Genomic DNA, 27,813 nt, shown 5'->3' on the forward strand with positions numbered 1-27,813 from the left:
AATAATGTAGCAGAGTATGATAATGTTTTTATTTGGATGTAATAGAGAGTCCTTGTGTGTGTGTGTGTGTGTGTGTGTGTGTGTGTGTGTGTGTGTGTGTGTGTGTGTGTGTGTGTGTGTGTGTGTGTGCGTGTGTGTGTGCGCATGCACGCGTTGGCCTATGCAACGTAACATTGCGTTATAAAACTGTTGTCGACATGCATGTTGTTTAAAAACGTAAACTTGCATATCTCTTAGAGTATGCTTTTAGCCTATCTTTTTAACTGTCTGTAGTGGAGAACACTGTGTAGAAGTGTAGACATCTCTTCTCAAACACCTTTATAAATAGGCATGTTGAAAAAAATAAAAATGTGATAATTTCATCTGTTTAATGCGTACATTATACTCTTTTTTTATTTTCTCCCATCTTTTTTCTCAACAGATGTGGTCGTGGATGACAATGCAGTTCCCGATATAAATGATGTTCAGAGCTGGAGTGATGGTCTGATAGAATTGTGGGATGACTGTGTATTTACACCCGAACCCGAAACACAGCGACCTGTTCCATCCAGCAAGCGCATGGTGGCTGTGGAAGAATCCGACCCTGAACTGCTGCCTTCAAATCAGGAGGCTTTCAGACGGGAATCACATCCCAAAATAGACATTCAACACATATTCGGACTGATACAGGAGACTGTCAAGACCACATTGAACACCATCGAGGTACGTTTAAACAAAACCCTTAACGAACGGCTTAATGGTTTTGAGAGGCTTAGATGCTTATGAGAAAAAGCATGATGTTTGTGATTGTTCTACGAAAGCAGTGCTAAAACAGCATGGTATTTGGATTAAACAAGTCTTAGCTGCGCAACGATTGCATAGGGGTGATAACCAAAAAGAAGCCCAAGATCAAAGTCTGGCGGTGGATTTGTTAAAACAGGTCGTGTTCATGCTTAAAAAGAATCACCGGTGAGTTGTGATTAGTCGTGTGTTATTTTTATTTTATTTTTGTGTGTTTTACTTTTTCTTTTACACAATGTGTTTTTTTCTTTGACATTTACCACACACCATGTGTAATTTCAGACTGGTTGTATATTTAGGTAGTTGTTGATTAGGTAGTTTTTCTTTCTTTCTTTTTTCACTGGTTTTATTTTCTGTAGTTGCAAGTGTACAACCTACCTATTGTTTAAATAAAAACCAAAACAAAATTGTTTTAAAATGGCCAAACGTTGTCGGGAGTCAGATGATTCTGATCAGGATCGGGTAGCGAGGTTTAGACGAGATGATGGTAGTATGGTACCCCTTGATCAGTGCAATAACACAGAAACATTGCGTTATTTAATACAGACAATGGAGGGAATGAATAGGCCTAAGTCTACAACAGATACATTGCTAGAATTATTAACCATTATGAGTTTGATGTCAGATGAAGATCCAGAACTAAATTCTGATTTTGAACATTTAGTGAATGCCCAACATATAGGAGAGGTGTCTGAACCTCCTCCAGAACCAAATTCGGATTTTGAACATTTTGAAACTCCCCAACAGTCTGGAGAGGTGTCTGAACCTACTCCAGAACCAATTTCTGATTTTGAACATTTTGTAACTCCCCAGCAGTCAGGAGAAGCGGTGTGTACACAGACACAACCCACACTCAATCCTGATGCACCCAACATGGGTCTCACACATGATGATATAGAATCACTTGTAAGAGAGGGTGGTGATGTGAGTGGGTACACTGTGCTGCCGCGAACTCGGTTTAATGGTCTGGAAATCCACAGGCTTATAAATCTGCGGGAGATATCTTCTACAGATTTAGCAGCCTACACCGTGTTTTTACATGACACACTTTCTGAAATAGTGGCGTTTTCCAGACTGTTAGGCGGAGATGGTAGTTTAATCAGCATCACCTTGAGGGGTCCGAGTTTGACATCAGATGTTAGTAAATTTTGTCAGGTGGCAATGGTTACAGTGTAGCTCTATTTATAAACGAGCTTGAAAAAATAATGCAGAGCAACTCTGATGTGCAGTTTGATGAGAGAATGAATTTAAGAGTGTCGATAGCAAGAAGTAAACGTGGAGGTGCTTATCGAAAGTTACGTGACCTTGCCCACAATGAAGTGATTGGCAAAAACAGACTTAATCTGTTCTGCCCCACGAACATTTCAAACAACCTTTGTTTTGCAATCTGCCTGGCACATTTCCTAAACCCTCAGAAACCACATGCAGAGCTAGAGTCTGTAGCATCTTCGTTGCAGAAGTCAGCTGGATATGGTGATCAACACAAGATAGCGTTTAAAGACATCAGACAGTTTGAACGCATGCTGAATGTTAAAATAGTTGTCTTCTATCGGTCTGATACGGGTGTTTTGGAGAAATATACAAACACAGACGATCCGCATCCTAAAACAGTATTTTTGTACCTGCATGACAATCATTATTTTATGATTAAAAATCTACGCGCATTTATTGGCACACCATATGTGTGTGAGTTTTGCTACCAAGGATTCACCTGTAGGAGAGATCACAGATGTTAGTACGTCTGCGATGTCTGTAATGACCCAGAATGTCATAAACAACCCAAAAAGCCAAAACATTGCGACGACTGTCTGCGGTACTGTAAGTCTGACTATTGTTTTGAGATGCATAAAAAACCACCTCAAGGTATGCAATACGCACAGTGCCATGTGACCAAATATTGCGGAAAATGTAATAGACGTTACCATGTCAGCGGCACTAAACCCAGACCCCAAAAATGCCCTGCAGATCGTTGTGTGCACTGTGGTGAGAGTTTGGTTACCGATGGTGTGCAGCAATGTTTTATCCAGCCAGTTAAGGCGGAGATGCCAAACGATCGCTACATTTTCTACGATTTCGAGACCCGTTATGAAAACGGAAGGCACATCGCCAATTTCGTATGCGCTATTACGTTTGCTGGCGAAGAATTCGTGGCCGAAGGACCAGATTGTGTGGATCGCCTCGTTAAAAAATTCAGACAGCCTCGTTACCGTAATTACACGTTGATTGCGCATAACGCATCGGGGTTTGATAATTTCATCCTTTTGGAATACTTTACTAAGAAGGGGTTTGCCCCTAAAATTACAATGCAAGGCTGTCGTCTAATCTTAATGTATGACACTGCATTCAAACAGCGGTTTATTGATTCATACTCCTTCATACCCATGCGGTTGGCCAAGACACCTGTAGCATTTAATCTGACTAACGCTGAGAAGGGATATTTCCCGCATCACTTTAACCGCGTTGAAAATGACAACTACATAGGCCCGTACCCTGACAAGAAATTTTACGGGTACACGACAATGTCGAGCCAAGACAGAGAGGCGTTTGATAACTGGTACAGTACCATTTCAGACAAAACGTTCGATTTTAAAAAAGAACTGGCGAATTATGGTAAAAACGACGTTGTTCTGCTGAGGAACGTATGTATGAAGTATCGCGATGAATTCATTCTGTGTGCAGGCCTTGATCCGTTTAATTACACTACTTTGGCGGCCACATGTATGGCTACGTATAAAACACAATTCATCCCTAAAAACACAATAGCACTAACACGCAACAATGGGTACATCAACCAGAACAAGACGTATTTCAATTCATACCAATAGCCTGAGGGCGCTATATGCACAGTATTAGTCCATATATGGAACATGAAGAAGAGCCATGATCATGTGACATTCCAGGACGCCTCGAACACACACAAAGTTAACAGAGATCGCGCTGTAACATGCAGATAAAGATGTTTTGAAGACAATAAACATGATTGCAATGATATTTGATTTGCCTTTGTTCTTCGAGCCATGTCAGGTATTTTCATAATAATAGATTATATTTATAATGTAATGCTAATCTATATAGACTTTATTATCGTGCAGAATACTATAAGCTAATATATTTTCTGTCTAATTTTTTTTATCTGAAGCCAAATTAGATCACAGAAGATTATTTAAAACACTCGACTTGCGTTATAAAGTAAGTTTGGAGCACAAACATGGTTTTAATCTCATATATTGTCGTGTATTGATGGTGTGCTAAGCTAACATGCTAGCTAGCCCTGGGTGCACCTGCCACCTAACTGTTATTCTTTTATGATTCTTTCTAAATGGGAATGCTTACTGAAATGTTTCTTTATTCAAGAAGGGCATTTGATACAGTTTCAAATGTAAAAGTGAGAACTTTGATAAAAGAAATTAGGGTTTGAAACCCTATGAATAGCATGTGAAATAGCCAGTCGTTAGTAACTATAATGCAGACAAAAGAAATGCATATTTAGAGACATAACCAGGCTGGAGAGGTGTGAATGTGTGCTGGGGGAGACTGAGACTGAATGGTGCTCGTTTGCACCACAAAACAATAGAGACAAAAGACTGAATGGATGCTTAGATGATGACTAAACATCAGTAGCATTTTAGAGTATAATCAAAATAAAGTCATATGACATGATCTTGAAAAACATTTAACTAAATACAGAGTTTTAGACGTACCATCTTCAGATTTTAAATATAAAATGTTTAGACATGTGGCTTTAGCTGTAGTGCATTTCTAGATTGCTACAGTGCCAACTTCAATTTTATTTATTTTTTATAGTTTCATAAAAATAAATTTCTAATAACTTTACAAAACTTTGAAGCTATTTATATAAAAAAAATTCATTATGACAATAATTAATTCTACATTTATAATAAACTGCCAGGTGTCAGCTTTCAAATGAGATCATACTTGTGCTTTTAGTACAAAGGATTCATAAACTGTATCTGTTTCAGTTTGGGTATGCCATTTCTGGGGATTTTTCAAAAGTGGGGTTGCAGCTTAACAGGTTAAGTATGTACCTCATCAAGGCTACCGTCCTTCCGCCGCGGAAGCTGCTTCATCCTGTATTGCCTTATAGGACTGGGGGCAAGTTAATGTTTCCACTTTGTAGGTCCTGTGCTGAACAACAAAACCAGACACATCCGTGTGTACACACAGATGAGGAAAGGGCTATTCAAGGTTGTTGGGTTAGCATCGAGCTGTTAAAAGCAATTGAGATGGGCTATGTAGTGACAAAAATCGATGAGGTCTGGTATTTTCCCCAACGATCTGAAACATTGTTTTGTGATTATGTTAAAACATTTTTACAGTTCAAACAGGAAAGTTCAGGTTTTCCAAAAGATGTTGTGACTGACGCCGACAAAGAATCTTATGTTAGAGATTACTTTGAGAAAGAAGGGATTAAGCTGAATCTGGACTAGATCAAGTTTAATGCCGCACGCAGATCCATTATGAAGCTCGTTCTTAATTCATTGTGGGGCCGGTTCTCTATGCGCAAACAGCTCCCGACAACTGAAATACTTACAGACCCTGAACAGTTTGCCCGACACATTTTTGGCATTGAGTATGACGTCAAACATTTCTCATTTGTGTCAGACACCGTTGCGATCGTTCAGTGGTCTTACCCAGATGGGAAAGGAGCTCAGACTCGTGACATTAATGTTTTTATCGGTGCTTTTACGACAGCCCATGCACGGTTGGAACTTTATGATCTTATGGAGAGGTTGGGGGACAGACTGATTTATTGCGATACCGATAGCGTTGTGTACATATCTAAAGACGGTGAATACGAACCCCCACTAGGCCCATACCTTGGCGACCTTACTGATGAAGTTGGGGGCGGAGACCATATTGTGGAGTTTGCTTCAAGTGGTCCTAAGAGTTATGGGTATCGTACTGCCAAGGGTAAGGTCTGTATGAAGGCCAAAGGTATCACACTGAATGCAGTAAACTCTAAAGGCCATTAGGCTAGACTCGTTAATAGGGCTTGTTGATCAGTACATGAGGGGGCGGGGCGACAGCAATTATATTCTTGCACATGCCGACAGTATAGTGAGGAACAAAAAGCAGTTCACATTACACAACAAGTCAGTTGTGAAAAAATTCCAAGTTGTGTACAAAAAGCGTGTTTTGCTACCTGACCTAACCACATTACCATATGGCTACTGACAACGTTTTTGGTCATCGAGGGGTGGTAGACACAGATGGATTCGATTTCAGATTGCAACACCCTTTTTCATGTGTATTAAGTGGTCCTTCTAACTCAGGAAAATTTTTTTGTAAAAATGTTGTTGGAAAATGCTAAAAGTGTAATTTCTAAAAATGTTGAAAACATTGTATACATTTATAATTGCTGGCAATCTTTATATGACAAATTGTTGAAACTGTATGATATTAAATTTATTGAAGGTATCCCCCAGACTCTGAATGATGATCGTTTGTTTCCCCCCAACAAGAATAATTTTGTGATTTTAGACGATGCTATGGATGATGCTAGTAACAACTCTGAAATCCAACGTTTATTCACAATGTATGTGCACCACAAAAACCTGAGTGCATTGTATATTGTACAAAACTTATTTTCTCAAGGTAAATCCAGCAGGACCATCAGTTTGAACACCAATTATCTGGTGCATCTGGTTTAGATGATTTTGCAGATGAGGTTTTAAAAAATATTCCACAGAGGAGTGTAAAAAAATGTCCGTTACATTTTAGATAAAATGTCTAAAACTAAAGATATTACGTCGTGGACTGAGTCGGGAGAGTTTGTGTTTAAAGGCAGAACAATCCCCGGTTCACACATGCTTGACCTAGTTAAAAGCGTCACAGCTCCGCAAAAGATTGCTGATGAGCAGAGACCTGGCGGATGGGTCTCCAGAGTTTCTGGAGGCTTTTGTTAGTTTAAATCTGCCATACTCTGTGGTACCAAACCAGTATGTCAGACATGCAATTAACTCATTCAAAACCAAATCGACCCCGACTGTAGCTGATTTACCTAAGAAGAGTAAAAAACGGAAAGTGTATCTGAGCACACCGATACATTCAAATCATCCAGAAGACAAATCACCCAGTCTAGACCAGAGTCGATGGTTAAGTTTTTAATCCCCACAGTTTGTGTGTAGCCTATTGTGTTCTCTCTGTTTTTTTTGTTTTTGTTTTGAGAACTTATGACATGTATTGTTGAATATGATGTGTGTATGTGTAATAAAAAAGAGTTTAAAGAAAGATCTGTTCTTGAGTAGCTTTATTTAAAAATATTAAGCATGATACATGTACATTTCACCCAATTGCACACACTGAATACATTTGAAAACATTTTCATTACATGGAACATGTTTTAGTTTTTTCACAAATGTTGACACCATTTTATCATTTTTAATTAAATCATTGGTATACAATTTCAACACATAATCATAATCAAACCCCTTTGACATGTGGTAGAGAAAGAACACACAGTGTTGACCACATGTGTCTGATGAAAAATCTTGGACTTGCACAGTGGAATGTTGTACTTCACTAGAATTGAGATTTAAAAAGTCTTTGATAACAGGTTGAAAGCCTTGGTAATCTGGTTTATTACCAAAACTATCGAAAAAACAACCTACGCTATCATCATTTATGTAGATGGCCAACCAATGTTGGCCTGGGAGTCCTGATGGATCTGTATTGATTAAAACCATTGCTGGTAATGTTCTTAAAGGGGTTTTCTGTAGATAGTCACATGGTAGTACTCCAAGAAAATAAGTATTGCACGAAATCTTATCCATGACACTTGTAAGCTGTACGGTGTTCATTTTAACACATTAATAGTAATCAATAAGGACCTGTTGACGATTTGACACTTCAATTATGCTGTCAAATAAAGCATAAACAATTAAGTTAACAGTCTGTGGTAGTGGTAGTCTAAAACGGTCTTCTAGTCTGATATTGCCACTTTTGATAAGCGATACATGCTGTCCGCACTCCTCGTCTGGTGTAAAATTGAACGCGTAGAGTGTATAGCCATGCAGAAAATCCTCCCTATCGATACTCAGAGCCTGGTTTTTAAGATGCTTTCCAGATGCCAGCGCTAACTGGTAAAACTGCAGAACCATTTTCATATTCAGGCTGCAGAGGCTTCGAGGGGTACTGTTGACCATCCAGATAAATGGCTAAAAATTCTAAATCGTAGTTTTTAAATGCAAAAGGGTTTTTATTATATGCCCCAACAAATGCATCATTATCAACCATCGCTAGAACCAGAGATTTTGGTAAAGGCCCTACGAATAAGTTTTCTTGATTACAGACCCGCGATCCGGCTGGTATTGAGAAGTTTTTCAAACACACCCTGTCGATGGGGTACTTGGCAGTGGTTGAGAGTAGGGCTTGCGCATGACCCAGTCTCACAGCTGGTGACACTGTCACTTTTTTCACAAATAGCGATGCTGTCTGGATGTTCAGTTTGTCATTGCTCCTCATCAGACAGAACTCGTCTTTACCTCTCGTCATTCTAATTTTAAGGTCCAATCCATTGAGTAAAAGTTTATCTTGAAAGAAGATGTCGCTGTGAACTGGTGTGAGTAGTTCGACCACGTTACTAGCATTGGTGAAGGCTGCTCTCTTTGTCAGGCCACTATTTTCTCCGGCGGGGTCCGACACATCCATATGCCCCGCCTTGTCTTTGTAAAAGAGCCCCGCTGAGAAGAGTGTTTCAAGGGTGTCTTTACCATAATTAGTAAGACACTCTATCATACAGCGGTATGGATATGTGCTAGAACTCTGTGAAATGAGACGATCTCCAAGCGATAAGTCTAATTGTGAAAAAATAGTTGCTCCCGGGTAGTTAACAAGCCCTACGGGATCTCCATCTCTAATTTCCGTTCCATCTGCGTAAGTGATTTTGAGACGCATAAACAACAATGTGTTGTTTAGATCCAAGTAATCCTCCCCATTCCCAGCAATAAAAAATTCCAGAGGGGATATGTCAGATATCGCTGATAATGGTGGTATTTCTATATAAGTGTTTTTTTCAATAGCAGTTTGAGTCAGTGGTACAGTAAACAGATCTAGTTCGGTTTTTAAACACTCTTCTGACATGTTGTGTAGTAACGCCATGATCTAAAATATTGTTTTAACAGAACTCCTTGATCTTTTTGAAGCAGTACGCTTGGCTGTCTCCTTGCGCTTGCGTTTTACAACTGATGTTTTCTTGGGGGGCTGTTTTGTTTTCTTCTGCTTCTGGCCACTCCTCCGCACTCCCGGCGGCCTAGGTACACTTTTGCGTGCCATCACCATTAACCCGGATCCATCTTGAGTATCGTGATTGTTATTAAAAGATCGTGATAACGTATTACTAACAACGTCATTTAGTATGTTTTTCGCTGCTGATTTAAAATGTGGCTTGGCTATGCTAAATCCTCATCTTAGTAGTGGTATAGCCATTCTAAAGAGACCCCTAAAAAGTCCGCCCAAACCAGCGCCATACATAACTCCGCCTCCTGCATACCCTGGAAGTCCATTGCCCGCCTGATTCTGGTAATAGGCCACATAACGCATAGGATCAACATTGTGATTGTTGAAATATACCATTTTAATGAAAATTTTTTACTGGCCTAAAGTGTAGTTTAATGCACACTTTCCCGTAAGAAAATGGGACGTGCTGATTTTGATCGTCCTTCACTTCTATAGCAATATCTGCGATGACCGATTTGTTGATAGACACGTAGTGTGGTTTGTCGTATCGGACACTGACTGTGTTATTGTTATCACCAGTTATTTGTACACACTCCAGAAGTGGTACGAAGGCATCACCTACTGACTGGTATCGGATAATATCTGTGTATATATAAAGAGTATAGAAACCTCCGTGTATGTCTGCCTGATGCAACGCATATGTTACAACATCCTTTTCAAAATTAGTTTTTCCAGGGTTTGTTTTTTGTCGCATAGAATCTCCTATCGGGACGCCTGGTTTAAACCCTAAAATAATGGCTAGTTTTCCATGGAAGGTTATTGAAATGTTAGTTTTTGCTTTCAGAATTTTTTTTTTTTTTACAACATCGTAACCGAATGACCCATGAGGGGCTAGTAAATCATTTATCACACTAACTAGGGATGGGACCTTGTCGTAATAACCTGTTTTTATCGGTATGCGTAGTCTCGATAAGTCAGTCTTCTTCACATCTACATCACGGCGTATGCTTGTTAGTGTTTTTTCCGTCGTCGACAGTGGTGGGTTCGATGTTTATCTCAAAAATGGCATCTTTGGTGTTAAAGGTGTACCAACTTCTAGGATATTCAATTTGAACAAGGCCCACCTCCCATTCTCCTTTTATATTTATAGGGGTAGCCAGCCTTGTTCTATAATTAGAGATTGTATTATCAGGGTATACAGACAGTGAAGCATTGCATGGTAGTGTGACATAAAAACCACCCTCTGCCATGTCTGTTTTTTATACAACTGCAGGCAGTCTGTGTTTGTCCTTTGTTTTTATGGTACCTGTACGTCGACTAATTCTTTCTGATCGATCCATGACGCAAATTTTGCAGGCCACCCGAGCCACTGTACCAGTACTTATGTTTTGCGACCCTTCGTCTTCTTATCTAAAATCTTTTCAACTTTAAATGTCTTGTTTTTACTGACAAAGATTTTTTGCAATTCTTCAGCATAAAAAACACCGTTGATAACATCCCCATCATAATCACTCAATCTGTAAACAGGGGGGTCTCGTGGAATACACGCTGATACAGTAAAATACTCTTGTGTGTAGTTTTCCTCATACCCTTTTGCAAACGGGCCTCTGACTTTAGAAATTCGAACCACGTCACCAATCTTGTATTTAAACATGGGGTTAACATTGCGAGGTTTGGTATCTCCATATAGGTTATGTAGCACCACAGATTCGTTTTCTTTTCCCACATCAATCGGTCTCATCTTGATGCTTCTGTGATAGCTCACATTGTATCCTTGTGTAATGTCTTATAGTATGTCGACGTAACATTTGGAGTTTATAGCTGTTAAATATCTCCACATTCTTCCTTTTAAGGTACTATTAAACCGCTCGATAACACAAGCCTTTAATTCTGTGTCTGTTGCAAAATGGTTAATATTGTACTTTTTTGTCACGTTTTGAAAGTGTTTGTTAAAAAACTCCTTTCCTTTATCTGTCTGTAATTTCTGTGGTACGCGTCCCTCATTCAGTATGGATTCAAAAGCTTTAGAGACCTCTACACCACTCTTGTTTTTTAATGCACATGTCCATGCGTACTTACTAAACAAATCGATGCATGTCAACAGAAAGTGGTTGTTGTCATTTACCTTGGCATATACAGACAAATCTACTAGATCGGCTTGGAACTGCATATCAACACCATAGACAAAAACCCGATTCCTTTTATATTTTAGTGGGGCACTTCTGTGTAGTGTATATGTGTAGGCACTTCTGTGTAGTGTACATCCTCGCCAGCGACCCAGTCTGAAACTTCTTTATCGGTTAAACAAACACCCGTCTCTTTTAAAACAGTTTCTTTTAAACGTTTTTTACCCCCTAAAGAACCAGGGTTAGAAGGTGTGTAATAAATCTTTTTCATGTCTTCTGACATATTGACACTTCACGCTCCACAAAAGAATAACACAGATGGTTAAGTGGTTCAGGGTTTTATTTCTTAAACATTAAAAGGATACAAAAGGTATCATACAGCATCAATGTAGTGTAGAAATTTTATACACATCACAATGTTTTTCTCAAGAATGTAATCAACCAGTGTTTCAACAATTTCACATACATCAGTCTGATTGTTTCTTGTCAACATGTCCACACATAGATCAGATACATATGTACACAAGCACAATATATCAGCTATTCTAATAAAGCTACCACATTCGGTCATCAGGTCTAAAACTTTTCTGATGGTTACACAAACTGGATCACCAGCATTAACGCATAATCGCATCATATCTGACCATTCATTTGACACATTTCTTACAACAGACATTTGTTTCTTAAAGTTTGTAAAATGTTTGGCATCAACACCACATCTGTTTACAGTAACCGATACATTGGCACATTCATTAATGTTGTTATACAACAAGGTGGTCATCTCACATCTAATTCATTGTCTAAGTAGACACTTAGCCAGTCCAGATGCAAAACAAGTGTTCCCCATGCTGTTGTCACAAACAGTCAACTTGGACAATACCTTTCCAGCTGTCCACAGCGTCATAGACAATTTGTTCACTGCTGCCGTCCACAACTTTCTCTCTGACTTCACGAAGCTTCTCCACAATGAAAACCTTGTCACGCAGTTCGTGTAAAATAGCATCCACTGACCCCTGAATCCTCTGGGGGTGAACCCTTAAACCACAACGGCTCAATGCTTGAGCAACGATGTGCTTAAGATCTGGTCTCACCAGATTACGTGTCAGTTCCTCAAAGTAGGCGTCAAAGAAATAGGGGTCCGGTTCAAACAAACAGGAATGTCTAATCTGACTGGGGTGATCCACTTCACAACCCAAACAGATTTCTTTCAGCTTTTTGTTGATGACGTGTTCCAGAAGGACCACAACAGTTGCTTTTATGATTTTGAACCCATCAGAACGGATACAACTGTCTGTGTCGTCAATTCCTGCTAAGGCCGCAGCTCCAGCTATTGCACCGGTGTTGCCGTATGGAGTTGTAAGGAAGGTCAGGTTGTGATATCCTAGATCCATACAAAATTTATCCAACCAACTGTTGTCACATGTTTGGGGGTGGGGTTCCAGCGGTGTGGCATTGTCATCAGGCATTGCCGGGATAGTCTCTGGGGTGTTGCTGTAGTAGTAGACAGGTGTAGATCCTTGAGACATGGTGAATGAATGTTGCGATTGTACCGATCCGTACGCGTTTTTAATGACTGTAATATGTGGGTGGGCTTAAGAGGCGGTCTTCGGGGTTGGTAACGCCCTTCTCAGGGTGAAACAATTGCATCTTTACAGAACTGTAACGATCATACATGTCACACCATCTAAACATCTTGTCTATGCTTGTAAATATATTGTCAAGCATACGAACATCTCCCCACTGAAATAGAAATTTCATGTCGTAGCACGTGTGATGCTCAGATTCTCGAATAGGCCACACATGTACGTTGAGCTTTGTCTTGTCGTTGCAGCAAAAAATATAAACACAGTCGTCTGGTAGCTTTTTATTGTGGTCCCCAACCACACGAAATCTTGTGTTAGGAGTTAAGCCATCCCACTCGGCAATGTATAACGGATCATCACCACAGTCGTTCAAATCTCTCCAAACGTAGTTGAAAAACAGAAACCAGTCTTTGTCTTGAAAAATCAGACATGGAGTATGCCATGTAAATTCGTCTCCAACATCTGCAGTGTAGAGGTTTCTAGGGGTTTTAGGAGTTCCCGGAGCAGCCATTGTTACAGGAAAAGATGCAGAAAGTCTTCTGTGTCTAACACGGCAACCCCTAACCTTATTTAATCCATGGTGTAGGTAGTGACGTAGGTGTGAAAAGGCAGACCAGAGAGGACCATATCATAAAAACTTCATTGGCATATGGTGAGGTGCAAGTATTCACATGTCAATCAGGACGCAAATCTCAGCCAGCTTGGCACTGTAAGTCAGAGACACTGTTTTCTTGACACATGGATTCCCTTTCAATCACTAGTGACAATAGGGTCATAAATCAACCCAAAAGTGACACATGGTATATGTTAATACTACTGGTTTTGTGTCACTTTTGAAACATAGACCACCAAACTGTGGGGCTTCCAGTGCACAGCTTTATCCTTTATTTTTTTCCATGGTAAAACTTAAAAGGATTTCTGTTTCTGGTTTTTAATAATTTTCCTTTGAATACTGTATGTTAAACTGTACCATCAGAAACACAACATGGTGGTTGATGTGTTACCTATGTTATTGACTTCACTGTAATGCTAAGCAATTCCAAAGAAATTAGTGGAAGTGGAAGTGAAGCAGTCGGTGTCAGGTTCATGCTGCTTACAGTTCAAGATTATGTCCAGATAATGAGGAAAAAAACTTTTAGAGATTAATGGAATTGTCAGACATGTCAATTAGCCTATTATAGCCATAAGTCACTAATGAACACTGTATTATATGCTTGTAAGACATGACAATTGTTATCTCGTTCCTTTCTATCTATCTTTTCATTTGTTTCCGTTGTTGGCAGTGAGAGCACTACTCATTTTGAGTCATCTGAGGAGGTTCCCACAGTTACCCAATCAAACTGCTCTCAACACTCCTTTGGTAAGATGACACCTGACCTTACTGTAATTAAGCAAGTTAGCTATAAGCGTGAAAGGAATGATTATTTTCTTATTTCTGTCTTTAAGACAGTGAGATGCAGAAACTGCAGGACATTCTGACCTCAGCAGATGTTCAAGGCACCAGCAAGTATCCTTCTACATCCACATCATGGTGCTTGCGCCAATCTGTAGCCCAAGATGAGTGGCGGAAAGCAAGGACCTATCACATCAACTGCTTGCTGTCCTGTAATGTGGCTCCAGAAAATAACTGCAGCCACTGCACATCTCCTGCCGTCATTCGCTGCAGAGACTGCATGCCCCAAGAGTGGCTGTGTATGGATTGTGACGTACACATGCACAAAAAACTCACCCTCCATAACAGGGAGTCCTGCATTTTGGGAATTTACAAGCCCATTGAGCCAACAGTGTGCTGTGTACAAAAATATGGTAAATATTCACTGGTCAATCAAGGTAGTGTTCTGAACCTTTTTGGCAAAGTGATTAAAGTTTTATTATCTTAATTGGACATATTTTTTATGCTTTCTCACTAATTATTTGACTTCTCTTTTCAGTATGTTTATTGCCTACAGTGAGACCTGTCCAGTTATGTACTTGCGACCCTTCAAACGTCACAGAATCCGCTGGCAGAGCAATAATTTTGGTTTGCATAAATGGTATGAATTATGGTTTATATTTGTATTTATTCTTGTCCCTTTGTGTGTTACAATGTTCTATTTTTTTATTTTAGGTCGGTATGATTTGCACTTGCCAAACTTGCTGTGCAGATTATGTCTGGCACATTGGACACCTGACATGAGCGACCTAATCAGCAGTGGGTATTCCATAGATGTCTTCAGCTCATTTGAAGAAATGAAAACTGTTGCACCAGGTTTATCGAGACAAGGTTTTTCGCGGATGTTGGAGAGGAGGACCTGTCTCTTTGGAAGGGTGAGATCAGTGTAGATCACATGTGTCAAACTCAAGGCCCGCGGGCCTAATCCGGCCCGCCACATTATTTTATATGGCCCGCGAGAGCATATGGGTGTCTTAAAATTAGGGATGCAACGAAATTTAGGCGGCCGAAAATAACATTTTCGTTTTTTGGCCGAAAGATACTAAAAAGCCGTCGCGCCCCTCCGTGTTCGCCGATGGTTTGACTCTGGCTTAGCGTGTTTTATGACTTTGCGTGCGAGTCCGCTTCCGAAGATGCATAACTTCTAAGCGCGTTCCGCTGTGTGTGCGCGCTGTGCTCGCCGCTCCGTGTTCACAGCGCGTTCTGCTCAATGTCCCGCAAGCAACCTCCGTGTGTGTGTGTGTGTTTGTGTTGCGAGCTCTGTTCAAGCTCACCGGAAAGGCAAAGTCCGCTAAAAAAAAAAAAACGTGCCGACATGAAATTTCTCTGGACTTGTTTCTTTTTGCAATAGCACTACTGTGCTGTAAAATGGTGTGTATAGCCGTGCTGGGCAACACTGGTAAAATTACACGAATCACGATCCTCTCGTTCTCCCTGCTCTGCTCATGCTCTGATAAAAATAGCTTTGTAGGACTATACTTTATTTTGACAATTGGTCAAAAAATAAATCTGTTAAATCTGATTCTGCTGCATAGAACTGATTAAAGAATAATATATTGATATTTTATATAATTTTAATATTATAATATATTTATTTAAATATATTAAATATATTACATAATATTTAATATAATATGTACCAGTATTATCCTTTTCACCATTTGTATCACTCCGCTTGTCTGTGTTTGCGCCACTTGCATCATTAAGCCAGTAGGTGGCGACAAGTGACTGTCTTTATGAGTGAACAATTGAACTTTAGACTGATTAGTGCCAAAAACATTGATTAACTCAGGAAAGAAACAAGTTGCTGAAATCAATCTTGAATGCTAATATAAATTACTCATTTGCCTCTGGACACAAAAAGATTGCACTGGTTTTTGATTGAAATGTAACGTTTATGCAAAATAATCCTTGAAAGATTTCTCATTTAAGGTCATTCCTGTTTGGAATATGTGATTGTGTGTCAACAATAAGCAGAAACATTCTGCATTTCCATTTTGTAGTGTGGATCATTCATTGCAATATTTATCCTCATTCTCATTTTTAAGAATCTGTTATCTTGACAAATAAATAATTTATGCTACTGCACTGACATGCTTTTAAAGCTATTGTTATCCAATTTTTTTGGCCTTTAAACACCTTAAAATGCACATATGTAGGTCAGAGAAATCCAAATTTTATCGGGGGAGCATGTCACCGAACCCCCCTAACTACCTCACACTGGAATACGCATGACTGTGTGGTAATGTGTGCTGTGTGGCTACAGTGCCAAGGCTGAATTTTTGAGCCAGTTTGCCCCTGCATATATACAATATACATTATTCTCTGTATCAAATCATTATTACCCAGTTCCTGATGTTTCGGGCTCATCCCCTGATGTTTTTAAAACCTAGAAACACCCCTGCAAATGCATATACAATATTTGTAACTTAAATAAGTAATAATCAAATAAAGAGACAATATATTAACATTTTAAAAGTCTTACAGTTACAACCGGCACTTTGAGGGCAGCCATAATGCTGAAGTGGCCCTCAGTGAAAATGAGTTTGACACCCCTGGTGTAGATCAAAGTTGCATCAAGTAGAAATGAGAGAATATTAGTGTAGCTATTTCATTTTACTCTTTACTAATCGAATGTACAGGCTGGGAAAATACATGGAGACGTATTCCAAAGAAGCTTCATGGAATACACATTCTGCCAGTACCAGTGTGAGAAAATGGCCAGTGTAGAGCACTTCACCTGCCCGGCATGTACACCCAACATGCTTGCTCTTTGTGCAGATGGCAACAGAAAAGTGTACCGATTTCGGCAGTCAAAAGGGTTAGTTGTTTTACACTTGTAGTTGTTTTACTTAATGTAAAATTAACAGAACATATAATGTCTGACACTGAACATATATTTTTTCTTATTCTATCAAGATCAGAGAAACCCTATTTTGATGGCACCTTCATTGCCAAGGACACAGATGTACACCATTTTGTCGATGAGATCAGAAATAAAATCAAAAGTGTTAGTAAAATAAGTTGTTTTTTTGCACCTTTGATTTATATCCAAAATTTGCAATGTATGATTGTTTTATTAAATAGATAATTTATCCCTAGTTGGTGTAAGCTTATATAATACACTTAGTTTGTTACTAGCACTTTGAGCATGGTGCACTCTTACAAACAATCTTGTGTTGAGGTTTAAATTAGATAATGGTAAGTGTGGTGGCATCCAAAGTGGCTAGTTTAGTCATTCATTATGTAATAGCAGATCTCTGCAAGAGATAGTGACTATGCATGCAGTTTGTCACCCTGCCTTTCAACTAGTTTGTGTAGCTAGAGTAGAGAAAGTAGAAGATGCATTTTCTGAAGCTCCTCTTTAGTAGTAGTTTGAAAGTAAACCTTTATTGTCACCGATCATTACAAAGATGCCAGATGGTGTGATGTAACCTGACTCATCCTGATGGATGAAGTAACTAGTTAGAAAAAATAGCAACTTTCAATTTAAACCAGAATTATTGCGTCATGCAGACTGCCGGCAAAGGGATCTGTGGAGCCAGTCAGTGGTCTGCTGCACGCAAAACGGCCAGAAGAGCAAGCAAACTGGATGAAGAGGGCCTTGAGGTGGTTGTTTGCAGACATGGAGTGCTACTCAAGGCTCTTAACATGTACAGGGGGAAAATATTTGCTTATCCGCTGTACCTGCAGAAGGAGCTCCAAGCAGCCACAAACGGACAGTTCTATTGCACAGATATTGCTTGCAAGTATTGGCCTTACCTTGAGAAGTTGGCAGTCTCCATGTTGGAACTCAGACCTTTACTGCAGATGAGACCATTCCTTTCTGTCATGCATGCCAAGGCTCATTCAACCAAGTGTGAGGTACTGCATATTCTTTATCATACCATTTTAAAATATTTTTTTTTGTATTACTTATATAATACACTGTATATGACTATAATTTAAGTGCCATGCTGATTTGTAAGATTATCTGGAGTGGCAAAAATCAGGAAGGTGCTGGCACAACTGCAGGGGAGGAGGTGGAAATGGTCAACAGCTACTTGTCTCGTTGTGCCCTCACAACTAAGTACATGACAAAATCTGGTAATTATTGCTCATTTATATTATTTTAGGAAACCTGTCTTTTATGTATTTTTATTCTAACTGTCTAATACTTTGTACTGAGATTACAAATATTGTATAATATAGCAAATATACTGCTGTAAATATTCTAATATACAGTAGGCTACATTAATAAAACTGCATTACATCTCTCTTAAATTAAAAATCAGTTGTCAATGCGTGAATGAACTGCAATACCATGAGCATTAATGGGACTTTCCTCCATCACATCATTTTGTTGTTTAAAGCCAGGAATGATATGCTGCTATTGGGTGGAACCGACGGAAGTGGGAAGGCCTTCATCCTGCACTATCCAGCATATACATCAAGGTATTATGTTATGTCTGAGTTATGTATACAAAGCTTTTCTCAATTTTCCTCACTTTTTAAGATGGCTGAGGCTGAGTCTCAGAAACTGGAGGATTTGAGCAGTGAACTGGGGTGTCCTGAGAACATCGTGCATCAGTGGGTACATGATGTCAGACAATGGGCTACTGACGGTACAGTATTTTATGGACATTCTTCTAAGTAGTTTACTAATACTGCAATTGTATAAGTGAGAATCTTTGCCATGCATAAGGATTAAGTAAGGGGGCGTTGTCCTGTTTTTGTTTGATATAAACTTGTGGGCTTGTAAAACTCTTTTGACACTGTTAACAGTGATTTGGGGCTCTAAATAAACTTGAACTTCCAAGACATCATAATAATTTACTTGTATTATTGTTTGTTGCTTTAAGATTCTGTGGGTACCAGATGTGATGACCAACATAACCTTCAGAAATCAATTGAACAAATGTGTCTTGGTGTTCATCAAAAAAAAGCCAGCCTTTATAATCACACTGGTATGTTGAAAACTCATCTAATATTTGTGTCTTTTTTTATTACTTGCAGATGTCTAATTGCAGTGGATTGTTTTGGTATTATAGTGTTTTTAGGTCCTTAATTTTAAAATGTCTTCCTTTTTTAATTTTTACAGATATTAGGCCTATTATGCCTTTTAATAACTTTCTGATATCTGTATACACATGCTTGTGCATCATGTTTTCTGTGTTTTTTAAATTTTATAGACAGCAAAAAAATTCGACACTTGCGTCGAAGAAAATTGTGGGAAGAGAAGAGAAAACTCCTGCAAACAATCAAGCTCTACAATGAGCAGGTGCCAGATGAGGAGCGCATCGTTGAGGAGAAGGTGGAGAGCGGTTTCTCCGTGGGAGGAGACAGTCTAATATGGCCGTGGGAAGTGCACAGCAGTGGTAAGTAGCAATTTCTCTCTAAGGTGTGTGTGTGTGTGTGTGTGTGCTTAAACTAATGATATGTTGTATATGCTACTGTAAACATATGCCACATTTTATCTGATTACATTTCTATTACATTTTTGCACTCTGCACCAGTATATGGGATGTTCATACACTACTTGTGTTTTGCCTGCTGTTTAGACTGTACTGGTCAAATTTTAATCGAAGGGATGTTATTTGTGTGACTTCAGAATCCAGCAACATCCTCACCAAGAAGAAGATTTTTGATGTGTACATGTCAAAAGTGCGGCTTCAAGAGGAAAAGATCATTGTGATGAGGGAGATGAGACAGCACTGCACCTATCTCAGAGAGCTGTCTGGAAACATTAGGACAGTGATATCAGAAATGTCTTCTGGCAGAAACAGTGGTAAGATGCTAACTTTTATTACATTCTTGCTGTAATGCTTTTGGGCATCCTATAAAACCCCACTCATTTTGAGATCCTCAAGTGTTACATTATGGATTCCTTGTGGCTGGATCTAAATGGTCTGTAGTTCTTTAGTAAAGTCAGTTAATGAATAGCTCAACAACAATGGAAGTATTGTCATGCCTCGCTTTTAATTTTTCCTTCTAGGCAGTTTAAGTGAAGAGGGTCATCACGGGCTCCTGTGTCTTCTTCAGAAAAGGCTTGCAGATGTAGAGGAGAAGTTCCAAGTCGTTTGCTCAAGTTACAGCCTGGCTTTAGGACCAAATGCTGCTTCTCTGCTGGAGGATGGGCCCGAGGAGATACCAGAGGACCATGAAGAAGTTGATTTTGAGAGTTCAGATGACAGTGATTTTGAGGCAGTGTAAATGAGTGCTTAACTGGTCGGATGCATTTAGACTGCGTGCGTGTCAATTATGACTGGACTGCAGGTGTGTTTCAAGGAAAACAAAAAAACCTTTTTGAAGTGTAATGGATGTCTTAAACAGTGCTTTTATTTTGGACTATTGTTACCTCAGTTCACAAACAGCAGGTCGGTTTTTAAGTTTCACCTCCGATGTTTCATGGACTATTTCTACAGTCAAGTGTGGTGCTAGAGTTTGCGAATGACAACAGCCTCTTGCAGTTGTGACTTTCCCAAGCTTTGCCCATCTCATCTTGTCAACATAATGACCTTTACTGTACAAAAATGTTACACTTACATTAATGTAATAGTTTGATTGTTTTATTCACAGTGATTGTGGATACTTTTTGAATGAACTATTTACTGTACATGTCACTACATTAAATACTTTACAGAAATGACTGATCAATACCCATAGTTGAGTCTTGAGTGTAGTATTTCCTGTTGTTATTGCTGTTGTTATCTTGCCAAGAAAAGGAACTAATTTACCATGGCATTACTTGAGGTAACTAGAAAAATATGTTGTACATGCATGCAAACTAGTTCATGCTGAGCTGTTGTTTTGATTTGTCTTCTTGAAAATAAGATGTTAAATTACTGATTTTCATTTTCATCTTAACATTGTATGCCAGTTGTTCACAGGGTATATTACACAGGGTGTGTAATCACACAAAATAAAATGTTTACATGCTAATTGTCAAGTAGGTATATAGTTATGTGTTGTATTAATTAGTAAATACTAAATTATAGCCATAAATAAGATAAGTTTTTCATTATCCTGCTGAATAACTTTGCTCTGGCTACAAGAATTAACACTAGACAACTGGTGTTGTAAATATCAGCTTACAATTATAGGCTATTTTCTTAAATATATGTATGTATAAAATGGTAGACATGAATTAATGTATGAATGTCTTTGTGGTCTTTGTATCACATATCACTTTGTTCTTTAGGCCTACATAAAAAATTGAAAAAAGTGCTAATGTAAATAATGTTATTTTTATCATTATTTTCTGTATAAAAACATAAGTTGAAAATATTTAGCATAAAGAAACCGAATAGAATAGGTTCATTGGAGACTCTAAAATTGCCCTAGGTGTGAATGGGAGTGTGAGTGGTTGTGTGATGGACTGGCGACCAGTCCAGAGTGTACCCTGCCTCTCCAAAATGTCAGCGAAAACGCCCCTAGCATCTAGTGCCTGGATTTCAACATGAAAACACAAATTTTAATAAAGGATGACATATTTTTAAATTATTTGTTGGCAATATCAGTTATTCATATTTCTTTGCCTAACACATTTTTATTTATTTTTTACTTCCGTTTCTGTGGTCAGGCTACGCGCCTGCGCCATTACGGTTACCTTAGCAACTAGTATGAATCTCCCAAACAAGCAATTTTGGCTAATAATAATAACCATAAGACGATGTTTTGGGGCTGAATTAATACAACACGTATTGTGCTTTTGCAGTAGCATGTCTGTTAGGAAGTTACTTTATACTATAGTTCTTTTTGAAACCCTACTTACTCACAACCCTAGTTTGCCAACCAGAAGAACTACATATTTAACGGGCTGTCTATCACGCTGTAATCTGCTGCAGCAGGGAATTGTAGTTTTGTTTTTGTAAATTACTAAAACATGTAAATGGATGTCTGGACTATAAAACTGAGAGTGCACTCATGGGTATGGGTGGATGTGAAACACAGTATAGTTTGGTCAAAATTTTAAATTATAAATAATAACTAGGTGAGATTCAGTTTTTACAATTTTTGGTGATGTCCCCTATTGGTGATCGCACCAAACGGTAGCCCTCGTGATGGAAGAGTTCAAGAGCTTTATATAACAGTTGGTTTCATCATTGTAGCCCATTCAGTTGCTGAATTATAAGACTCACAACATGCATCAATGTCAAAGTTCAGAGGTCAATATTTCAAAGCAGGAGCCAGGTACAGCCTTCATATTGCAATGCTGTTACTCGGCTGATCAACACCTTTCCAGTGATGTGTTTGGTTTAATCATAATAATGAAATACGACAAAATAAAAAAATTCACTCTGCCCACTCAGCGCTTGTGTCATGCATGCATTTCAAAGACACATGAAGTGGTCTAATGTATAAATGTTAATTAAAATGTATTTGTTGGACACAGTAGCCAAATTCATTAATGAAATGTTTATTTTGACTTATTTGAATCACAGATGTCACTGTGGGCCTCTTGGAACGTTTCTTTTTCGCAAACCCTAACCTAATAAAAGAGTGTTTCAGAGTGACCTGATTTAATATGAATTAAAATACAGAGGTGAGTTACATTAAAAATCATTACAGATATCCAGTGTCCATCCTCCCATCCCATACTTTTATAGTTCATAATTAAGTGTTTTTATTCTGTGGTCATATGGCTAAGTGGCTACATAGACATTTGTCATCTAATTTACCTTACATATGTAATTTTATTACACTTCACATTGCAAGAGCAATACAGTAATTAGATTTACTAATTACTTTTGTGTTACTTTGAAATCTCACACCAGCCTATACCACAAGCAGAGCAAGATACCAAATCATGAGGTCTGATTCAAGGTGTTTCACAAAAAAACATATTAAAACCTGGTCCTTGATCAAAAGACACCTCAGCTCTCATGATATCGTTCAAAAGTCCAGTGCTCATGTAACTGAAGTAAAGATAATTTGATTACAATAGTAACTGTAATGTGATTTCTAAGATTATAAATGTAATCCTGTACATTACCTTGTTAAAGAAAGACATCTGTTTGCATCTTAGTAAAAGTAATCTATACACTGTTGGTAATAACAGTGCCATCTGAAGAGGAAGGGGAATCCAGGGACAGCTCCATCCAGGACAAAGTAAAGTCACAAACTGTATGTCATAATGACACGACACATACAATGCTTTATGAGGTCACTGACACACTTTTAAAACCATTTTTATTGAACAAAACTTCACAATGTGATTGGTAGGACTTGCAACAGTTCACATTATTTTTAATTATGGTACGATTACTCAACACATTATGTAATGTAGTTTTACATATATTTAAAACATTTATTTGTTATTTCCCAAATTTGTCAATCTTTATGTAAAAAAGCTTTGTATAGTTGTATAACAGGTTGCCATTTAGAATCGTGGTGCTGTATGCAAAGGCATTTCCATTGTTTGACAGATGAAATGTGTAGGCAAAATATGTGATCAATTAATTAGTGTGTATGATTGATATGTTTCAATAGCCTAACACTGACAGGACATCATGTGTTATTCATAGGAGAGACAGTATGGTTTCTACAGTATATAGAGAAAAGTTAAGGATCAAAAGCTACGAATGTTTTTTTTATTTTCTTTTTATAAAACTATTCTCTGAATAAATTCCCATTTATATTTTATGTTGTCTTGGATGCTCATATATAATGAAGTGTACAATTCAATAAATAGTGTGTCTGAAAATAAAGAACAAATTCATTCCTCAATGTTTTATTGATGAAAGCACAGTAAACAATGACAAATCATAACTAAACTCGCACAAAACTGACAATAATTGGAGTGTAAAACATGAAAGTATTAATACCCAATATAAAGTGCAAAATGAAATACACCTGAAAGAGGCAATGAAAGGGTCCAGTCGCAAGAAGTGTTTATGTTCACAACAGTAAGAAGAAAGAAAGAAAGAAAGAAAGGCAAACTATTACACACAAAAAAAAACATAACAGTGCTCCAGCACCTTCTTGGGCACCTGATGGGAGCACTAACAAGTGTCCATATCCGCCACCCACTCCAATGGCCACTTCTTTCCACTGTAACACAATAAGGAAATATGCAATTAGATGTTTTGGTTCTGCACATGAACTGTAGACACAAAGACACACATTAAAGCTCCTGTAGCTGTTTTCCAATAGCTGTGTTTTAGTGGGGTTTCATTACATCACAGTAGGCTAATGTTAGTCAACTACAATGCAAGGAAAGCCTTAATTATTATTTTAAGACAAGAAAATCCTATAATCTGTTATGTTTCTGACATGAATCACTGTTTGGTGTGCACAATACTCCAAAGTGTTTTACATTTTTGGTAGGTTTATCTTCACTTGTTTTTTTCTTAGTAACTCAAAAATGAGGAAAGTGAAGTCCACATTTTACTGTGAGACAACATATGTGACAAATGAAGATCACAAGCTGACACTAAATATATTGATCCAGTTATTAAGCAAGGCAGTAATGTTGTAACATACAATTTCTGTATCTCTGTATTGTAGATTTATGAGAATGAGGTCCTAAAATGAAAAATGTCACGATTACATTACTTTTGAGAAACTTAATTAAAAATTAACTCCAATGTAACTACAGATAAGCCATCCGCAAGGTAACAGTGGAATTCAAAGTTTTGAGTCTTAAATTGCGTTAGCCTTAAGGCAACAGGTCATGTCTCCTTTGCTTCTCTCTTGAAGCTCCAAATATATATATATATATAGACTTCACATAATGCAGGCCGTGTAGTTTGGGCATAACATCTTAATCAAGAAAAAAAAAAGTGTCTTAGTAAGGTGTTGGGCCACCAAGAGCCACCATAACAACTTTTTGGACTGAAGCTGTTATGGTTTTGGACACCGCCGTCATCAAAACACCAAATGAAAGCATATATTTTGGATGAATGGAGCTCCCCAGATTTCAGAGACTTAGAGAATCTATGCCAAAGAACATGAAACTCTTCTGGTGGCACGTAGTAGCCCAACACCTTATTAAGACACTTTGTGTTGGTTATAATAATATATTTATGAACTATATAGACAAATCTTACCTTAATCTTACCTAACATATGTCAATAGTCTTTACATGTTAAAATGAATTGGCTATGTGTTACCCATGAGAGGTCGTACATACCAGAGTTTGCATGGCTCCCACTCCACTTGCTTCCATTTTTGGCCCTAAAAATAGTGAGACTTTTTCAGTTTCAAATATTTGCCATGTTTAGCAGTTATACCAATCACCAATACTTTTTCAAGACCATTACACCAATAAAAGAACATTATGTAGCCTGTATAGTGTTTTAGTGGTATTTAACCTTGATAACTCTGTATTTGGCAACCCTCTTCACAGGGTAATAATCCTGGCTCCCTGTCACTGTATGTCGGCATTCTGAAAGGAAAAAAATGTACATTCACAAAGCTTAACACTACAATAAACAAGCCATTATACAATTATTACAGTGATAAGTGGTTATTAAGCTAGCATGGGTTGTACTTAGTTACAGTTTTCATATTGTAGTTATTATGGAACAGAAGTTGTATTGAACACTGGTAATTTACTGTAATCAACACAAAGTTTAGGGTTGGGCAGTTGTGATAAATATATTGGCAAACAAAGACAAGTTAAATCCATGAATTCAAATGAATCTCTATTGTGCTGCCTGGGAGTTGTTAATCGCTTTCTCATAGCAGACTAACATGTTTTTGACTGTGAAAACCAAAACCAAAAAAAATGTATGTTACTTTCTGACTATGTATGCTATTATGTTGCCAGATAATTGCCAGAAGACTGTAGCTATAGGTTATGCAGCTTATACTAATCAATTTTGTGGCATTCAGACCACACTCCTATTCAGAAAGCTGGACAAGCAGTACATCAACACACCTTTCCTTTTATTTGGCCGCACAGTAGTGGGAGCAGGACAGCCTCCTTCCACACCTTCATCTGTCAAACAAAGTAATAACAACAATTTCGATTAGTTGTTCAGCCCTACTGTTAAATAAACAAATGCACATATGCATTTGGACATCGGCCAAACCTAATAGGCCACAGCCACTTACAAATGCAAATACAGCCTTCATGAAGACTCACAACAATTAATATCAATCCCAATGTATGGATTTACACACAGTACATCAACACACCTTTCCTTTTATTTGGCCGCACAGTAGTGGGAGCAGGACAGCCTCCTTCCACACCTTCATCTGTTAACCTACAGGGTTATAATACAGGGAAACATTTAAAATATGTAAAAAAAAATATTTAAGCACAATTTATAATGAAGACTGGGCTTTATTTGTCAAAATGTCTTTCCATGACCAACTAAAACTTTGTTTCAGGAATTGAAGGCAGCACACGGTGAGCACTTGATACATAAATGATGCATTATAGGTGAATTATTCCTTTAAGGATAACCAGGTTCTGCCATTAGCAGGCTAAAGCCGCTGAAGGACTTGTACAATCAGTTTGGAATAATGTCATCACAGTGAAGAAATCACAGCTGAAAATAGCCTATCATTCCACAGCTTTATAACCTTGAATAGACAGTTGATCTTGCAAATCAATTTCCATCAAAGTGTCTATGGGAATTAGGGTTGCACGAAATTGACAAAATGTGATATTGGAATATTGATCATGAATATTGTGCTAACGATATTAATTTAGATATTCTTAAACATATGTAAAAACACAAAAGTTGATTGGCCCCATTTATGATATTTTTCGCCTCCGATCTCCATTTTTTCGTTGTCTCCCAGAGCCATGCTCATCATGTGGTGTTCTATAGGGCATGTTGCCCTGTCACGTGCATGTGACAGGGCAACTGGCCAATGAAACAATTACTCTAAATCGAATACAACTAAGCCACACAGTCAACGGACGCATCTCTCCACAAAATAAACGAAATATTGCATACTTTCTGCAACATTTTCATATGATATTGCACAACGTGATATTGCAATAATGATAGTGAGTCAATATATTGTGCACCACGAATAGGAAGACACCGAAACACCCAAACAATGTCCTAAAATATGGGCAAACACAGGCATTATTGAAGTAATGAAACAGCAGCAGTTCATGGAATTTGATGAGAGGTTCTAATCATATAATCGTTTTAAAATGTATATACAGTGGTGGCCAAAATCATTAGAACGGTTAGATTTTTTAATGTTTTAAAAGAAGACTTCCGGTCTCCAAGGCTCCAAGGCTTTATTTGATCCAAAATACAGCAAAAAACAGGAATATTGTGATCAATATTTTTACAAAAAAAAAAACTGTTTTCTATTTGATTATATTTTTAAACGTAATTCATTTCTGTGATCAAAGCTGCATTTTCAGCATCATTACTCCAGTCTTCTGTGTCACATGATACTTCAGAAATCATTCTAATATGATGATTTGATGCTCAAGAAACATTTATATATATATATGCATTTGGCAGAAGCTTTTATCCTAAGCAACTTACAGTGCATTTACAGGGACAATCCCCCTGGAGCCCCTGGAGTAAAGTACCTTCACTGCCTTGCTCACGGACACACTGTGTAATTTATTATTATTATTAATGTTGAAAACAGTTGTGTAATTTTTTTTTTTAGGATTATAATAATAATAAATGTTTCTGGACTCTGAATTAGTTTACAGTTTCACATTACACAAAGTAAGAGTATGGTTTTGTGGGCCTTACAACTTATTTATAATACTCTTCATATAGCT

At 38.0% G+C, this 27,813-nt stretch overlaps 2 protein-coding genes across 2 annotated transcripts in view; both read left to right on the plus strand.

Annotated features, from left to right (window-relative positions):
* Positions 1-27,813, plus strand: part of LOC311305794 (uncharacterized protein) — a 1,216,100-nt gene that overhangs the window by 180,912 nt on the left and 1,007,375 nt on the right. The gene's annotated exons all lie outside the window — the stretch shown is intronic.
* On the plus strand, positions 18,616-20,756 carry LOC311305980 (uncharacterized protein; the record flags this gene model as incomplete). Its single annotated transcript, XM_084434051.1, has 5 exons — positions 18,616-18,724; positions 18,962-19,066; positions 19,292-19,477; positions 19,711-19,887; positions 20,095-20,756. The coding sequence occupies 5 exons, from the start codon at positions 18,616-18,618 to the stop codon at positions 20,310-20,312; spliced, it is 795 nt and encodes a 264-aa protein (XP_084290177.1). The 3' UTR covers positions 20,313-20,756.

This window comes from Rutilus rutilus (genome assembly GCF_951802725.1).
Source record: "Rutilus rutilus genome assembly, chromosome: 1".
In the NCBI taxonomy this organism is placed as follows: Eukaryota; Metazoa; Chordata; class Actinopteri; order Cypriniformes; family Leuciscidae; genus Rutilus; species Rutilus rutilus.